The 6,246-nt window shown below is 49.9% G+C and overlaps 1 protein-coding gene across 5 annotated transcripts in view; it reads left to right on the top strand.

Moving 5' to 3' along the window:
• Window positions 1-596: 596 nt before the first annotated feature.
• The window catches only part of KNG1 (kininogen 1), a 45,423-nt gene continuing 39,773 nt past the window's right edge, over window positions 597-6,246 (top strand). Inside the window, exon 1 of one of the 5 annotated variants that reach the window (XM_053311503.1) lies at window positions 597-612. Coding sequence is in view for 2 of the 5 variants with exons in the window: in XM_053311500.1 (XP_053167475.1) it covers window positions 5,334-5,335 (2 nt within the window). In the remaining 3 variants the exon portion in view is untranslated. Of the gene's footprint in view, window positions 613-4,722; window positions 4,794-5,316; window positions 5,355-6,246 lie in introns of those variants that run through there. The other 4 variants (XM_053311502.1, XM_053311500.1, XM_053311504.1 and 1 more) reach the window with 4 other exon arrangements.

The following is a 6,246-nucleotide window of genomic DNA, read 5'->3' as shown; positions in this document are numbered from 1 at the left end:
CTATACAGGATATAAGCCCAATTTTCCTTCAGCTCAAACCTACTGATGATATGTGGGTTTAAAAACAAACAAACCTGGTTCTCTCTTTGAAGCTATTCTGACAATCACTGAAATCCAGGCTAGGGGAGCCCAGCCCAGTTTTCTGTGACTGTCGGAACCACCGGGCTCCGGTGCACCTTTAAGCATAAATTAGTAGGTGCTTACATCTGCTACAGCCACACCTAAAAGCTGCTCCAAGCAGTGGTGTACTGCCCAGCACCTCCTGAGATGGAGGATCAGCTCTGCCACTCACCTGGCCTCCACACATTCCACTCACCTGGCCTCTGCCAGGTGAGTAGCGGAGCTGATCTCCCATCACAAGAGGTGCTAGGTGGCTTCCAGGTGAAGCGATAATGATGATAAGCATCTACTAATTTATGCCTATAGGTGCCTCTTGCTGCACCCTCCCGGACCTTCTGCTTCAGCACTAGAGCCAGTGAGCTGTTTATAAAGGCTTCCGGAAGTGACACACCCTCTCCTGGTTGCTAGCAGCAGATCAGCCCTACTCTCAAGGAGTTTGGAGTTGGCTGCTTCCTGAGTAACCCCATTGCTGGGCAAGTGTCGGGCTGCAAGGTTTGCTCTCCTGAACTTGGCAGTTAGTACCTCCCTCAGCTTGCATCTTCTGCCCAACCAGGGACTTGCAGGGAACTCGTGGTATTTTCAGGGTTCTCAGGCCTGGGCCAAGGATGCCTCGGCATCAGTAGCTTCCGGGGATTTGATGCTGGGTGCCTCAATCATGGGATCTACCTCTGGGCCATGTGATAAGGTGTGCTCCCCTGGTTCTGGGATTTTGGGTGGGGAGATATGCTGGAGACTCTCCATCTTCCCCAAAAGGGCCCCCTTGGTCAGCGTTACTTGGGGTGTGTTATATAAGGTCTGCAGTAAAGCACTCTGCATCGGGCCCCTGGTTAACATCATCAGGAGAAGGCATAAGCTCCCTAAAACACCTGCCTGGAGGCAGTGATGGTCTGGATGAGGGATAACAAACTGAGACAGAATCCAGATTAGATGAAGGTACTTATTGTGTGGGGTCAGAACTCAGGAAACAATTTTGATCTGCTGGTTCTGGATGGGGTCACACTTCCCCAGAAGGAGCAGATACGCAGTCTGGGGGAGCTTTTGAACCCAAACATCTAGCTGGTGTCTATGGTTTAGGGCATGGCCCAGAGGTGCTTTCTATCAGCTTCGGCTGATATGCCAGCAGCATCTGTTTCTTGAGATAAACAACCCCAAAACAGTAGTACATATGCTGGTAACCTCCAGACTTGACTACTTCAATGCACTCTATGTGGGGCTGCCTTTGTACACAATCTGGAAACTGCAGTTGGTACAGAATGTGCCAGCCAGACTGGTCTCTGGGTCATCTCAAAGAGACCATATTACTCCTCTATTAAAAGAACGACACTAGCTACCAATGGGTTTCTGGGCAAAATACAAGGTGCTGGTTATAACCTATAAAGCCTTAAACAGATTTGGCCCAGGGTATTTAAGAGAACATCTTTACTATGAGCCCCATTGTCCGTTGAGATCATCCACAGAGGTTCATGTGTAGTTGCCACCAGCCAGGGCCGGCTTTTCCAAGAAAGCAACAGACGCATTGCATCAGGGCGGGCACAGCTTGCTGGAAGGTGCAGAGCGCCACCCACTGGGCTGGGAAGGTGCCGCTGCCGATGGAACTTGAAGAAAAGCAACAACAGTCTCAGAGTGTGCTGTGCCCTCAGCCTGAGCTCCGACCCTCTCCTGTGTGTCCCGTGGCGCCTGCCTGTCTCTTTCAGGGAATCTGCATACAAGTGGATTGCAATTTGCAAAGATAGACAGACTAAGCAGAGGTGGGGGGTGGACTGGCTTCCCTTTGTTCTGCTCAGTCTGAGTCAACAAGTCATCAAGTCAAAACAAAGGGACTCTCTTTGTTTTGCAAAGGGACTCTCAAACAAACTTGACCAGAGCCTAGTAGAAAGAGGCTCTCCTCCCCTCATTTGCTCTCTGGGCTAGACTCTCTGTACATGCACATAGTCACTCCTCACCTCATGTGTGAGGGAGGCTCTTCAGATCAGAGTGAGGAGAAAGGAGACAAGGGGAGCAAGACCACAGGCACAGTCTCATTTCAAAGAGGAAGCATCCTTTATCATTCATATTTCAAAAACAGTAAGCAAAAATGGAGGGGTGCATATAATGGGGGATGTTTTGTGAAATGGGGAGATAGCAGGCATGGAATCACTCTGTGTCTGTGATTCTGGGGATGGCAGAGTATTGAATGCAAAATATGCAGTGCCTGTAGAATCCAGGGCAAAAATGCAAAAACGCAGTATGTTTTAGTTGCTTAATGCAGTATAATGTTCAATTTGATTTTCAGTATGATTATTTTGAGTTAATTGAGTAGAATTTACAGACATAGGTAGGGACTATTTTTTAAAGGGTGAAAATAAGGAGCAAGGACTACTTGAGTGTTTTGCCTGCTTAATCATGAATGTATGCACAAAATTGAGATTAATTGGCACAAAGAAAAAAGGCTGTGTGTGATCTTGTGTAAGTTTCAGTTATGAGATAGAGGGGAGTAAGAAGGATTTTGTAAAGGTGGTTGTTCATGCTGGCCAGTGAATTGCTGTGAAATGAATACCTTACTTATATGTTACACCTTAGTTTAAAGAATATACATACGGATATCTCTCTCTCTCACACACACACACACACACTCCTCATTCAGTTCTGGACATGTAAAGGTAAAGTGTGCTATTGAGTTGGTGTCTACTCCTGGTGACCACAGAGCCATGTGGTTGACTTAGGTAGAATACAGGAGGGGTTTACCATTGCCATCTCCCATGCAGCATGATATTATGCCTTTCAGCATCTTCCATGTAGCATATGTATAAATGTGGTGTAGTGGTTAGAGTGCTGGACTAGGACTGGGGAGACCTGAGTTCAAATCCCCATTCAGCCATGAAACTAGCTGGGTGACTCTGGGCCAGTCACTTCTCTCTCAGCCTAACCTACTTCACAGGGTTGTTGTGAAAGAGAAACTCAAGTATGTAGTACACTGCTCTGGGCTCCTTGGAGGAAGAGCAGGATATAAATGTAATAATAACCTGTAAGGGACAGAGGAGCCATGAGATTTCATAACCCCATGAGAAATGAACCTGTTCTTCTATAGGCCATAAAAAATATAGCTTGAGAGGCAGATACTTATCTCTTCTCAGCTATCCTGGAGACCTTACTTCTTGTAAAGTCAAGAGCCAGAGGTGGGGGGCTGGAGGTGAGATATAATGTTTTTGTGTGCCACACTGTGCATGGCGCATTATTTGCATGTAGGAACATAGGAAGATAGGAAGCTGCCATATACTGAGTCAGACCATTGGTCTATCTACCTCAGTATTGTCTTCACAGACTGTCAGCAGCTTCTCCAAGGTTGCAGGCAGGAATCTCTCCCAGCCCTATCTTTGGAGAAGCCAGGGAGGGAACTTGAAACCTTCTGCTTTTCCCAGAGCAGTTTCATCCCCTGAGGGGAATCTCCCAGTGCTCACACATCAAGTGTCCCATTCATATGCAACCAGGGCGGAGCTTGCTTAGCTAAGGGGACAAGTCATGCTTGCCAGCACAAGACCATAGGGATGATCGAAACGATCTGTTACCAAAACGATCTGTGCTCGAAACTGGCCATTTCAAGTGATTTGTTAACAAAACAAATCACCCTCTCTCACCTTCGAAAAAATCCGCCTCCAGATCGAATCGCCCCTATTTCGACCCCAAAAGTTTTGTATTTCGGAGCTCCGTTGTTTAAGTGGCCCATTTGCTCCCAGCTGTCTGCAGGAGGGGCCCAAAGTTAACCATGTGGGCTGAAGATAAAAGGTGGGAGAAGAGGAGGCTGCGGACTCGGAGAGGCAAGCGCGCGGGGAAGAGTCTGCAGCGGGCGCACGCCGGCTCCCTCCACATCACTGTAATACACAATCCACATTGCACATTCCACAATCCTTTTCCTCCTCCTGCTCGACACTTTTTTCTGTGGGCGAGGCGGCTCACATTGAGAGAGAGAGAGAGAGAGAGAGAGAAAGAAGCCGCAAGCACACACATACTGCCTGTCCGCTCAGCTGGTTGGTTTTGTTGTGCGGGTGCCGCGTGGGCGGCTTGGCTGGATTTCTCTTCTTCCATGAGCATCTAGCCCGTGCTCTGTGCGGTGTTAGGCAGGCTTGGCTGTGTCTGGCTTCACTCTGTGCGCTCGCCTCGGGAAGAAAGGCGCCGCCGTTGGTCCTGCCTTCCCTTCCTCCCCTCCTCTCACAGTTTCTGCTCCTTCCCTCAGAAAAGGAAACATGTGCGTTTCCCCTCCCGGCTGCCTGGGTGACATTTCTGAGGCAGATAAGTAGCACTCAGTGACCTGCCTTGAATGCCCCAGCCCCACCACCCAGTCGATTCTTTTCCCCCTTCTTCTGCTCCGCCAGCGAGCCCAAGCAAAGCGCAGGCAGGGAAGTTCAGGCTAGAGGCGGGAGCCAGTCCCACTAAACTCTTTGTTGAGACTTGATCTCTCAGTCAGTCTTGCCAGTTGGCTGCAGTCTCTTCCTCTATCTTTGATACTGGTTTGAATTTCCCGCCCTTCTAGCCTTCCCATTGGTGAACGAAAGTGCCTATTTTGGCTCCTGAATGACCGCAATTGACCCCTATTGGCCAGGGGGAGGTAGAGGAAGGGTGAGGGTCAAGGATGGGCTGTAATTGGAGGGGCAGGAGTGCCGATCTGCAGGATGCTACTTGGCTAAAATTTGTCCCAGGTAAGGTTGACCCCCATTGGCCAGGTGTAGGGGGCAAGGAACGTTGGAGGGGTCTTTAAAGAGTGGCCGATCGCCATTTTGTCCTTTCTGCTGCCTCGTGTGGGAGAAGAGAGAGCTCTGCACTTTGCTTCCATTGGTGTTCAGCCTCGCTGCCCTTCGCTGCTGGTGCCAGCCTTGCTTGCCAACCAGCCTGTCTGCACCATTCCTGGTGTGGATTCTCTCCATTTTTCAGTCTTCTTAAAGACTTTGGAGAGAAGAGCCGTTTTTCCATTTTTTTTTTTTAAAAAGGAGAGTTGGAAGGGAAGGGGGCTCCTTTCTGTTTTTCCACCATTCTTCCTGCTGCTGAGAGAGAATCAATCTCGCCTGCCTTATAGCAGCCTCCAGCAGCACCAGGAGTGCTCAGTGCTGGCCCGTGTGGGTGGCCAGCCAGCAGCAGCTAGCCACTCCAGCAAGATTTTCCACAATTTGGGGGCTTCTGTCCCATCTGAAGAACCAAGACTGAGGAGCATTCCCGCAGAAGTGGACTCGTGGACCCGACGCATGTGAGAAGACCTAGATTGAGCAAGTACCCATTTATTTTCACACACACACACTCGTATACACACGCACACATCTCTTGAGTTCTGTACTTCTCTTGGCTTTTCTCTCCTATTTGGAGGAAGGTTTCTGCTTTACTGTTTAACTGGATTTTAAAAAGTTGTCTGCTACTGAGAAAAAGGTTGAATAGGGCTCATCATAAGTCTCTCTATCTAGAGTTGGTTTTTATTGGGTTTTTAAAAAAAACATTTTAGATCCTGCTCTTCCTCCAAGGAGCCCAGAGCGGTTTACTACATTCTTAAGTTTCTCTTCACAACAACCCTGTGAAGTAGATTAGGCTGAGAGAGAAGTGACTGTCCCAAATAGGGGTGTGTCCGAACCCGTCCGGAGGCCATTCTAAAGGCCTCCGAACTGTCTGGACCGGTTTGGACCTGGCCGGTTCGGGTCCAGGCGGGGGGTCTTTCTTTAAGGGCGGGGAGGGCTTACTTATCCCTCCCGCCTCTTTGCCCCCTCCAGTGCCCGTATTTTACTGAGTAATTGGGGCGCTGGAAACCAGCCGCCCCCCCGCCCCGTGAGCAGATTAGGGCCAAAGCTACTCCTGCTGCCGTCACCCGCCCACCCTCCCTCCCTCCCAGCCGCCCGCCCGAGTCCTCACCAGATGTTGTTTTAAAAAGAGAGAGGAGCGTCCGGGACTCAGTAGCGTCCGGGACTTTGCAGAGAGAGGAGCTCTGTTCGCGAGCTCCTCTCTTTTTTAAAAACATCTGGTGAGGACTTGGGTGGGTGGCTGGGAGGGAGGGAGGGCAGGCAATGGCGGCAGTAGTAACTTTGGCCCTAATCTGCTCGGGGGGGTGGCGGGGGCAGCTGGTTTCCAGCGCCCCAATTACTCGGTAAAATACGGGCGCTGGAGGGAGCAAAG

This window comes from Hemicordylus capensis, chromosome 3 (genome assembly GCF_027244095.1).
Source record: "Hemicordylus capensis ecotype Gifberg chromosome 3, rHemCap1.1.pri, whole genome shotgun sequence".
In the NCBI taxonomy this organism is placed as follows: domain Eukaryota; kingdom Metazoa; phylum Chordata; class Lepidosauria; order Squamata; family Cordylidae; genus Hemicordylus; species Hemicordylus capensis.
This window is presented reverse-complemented; position numbering and strand designations above follow the sequence as displayed.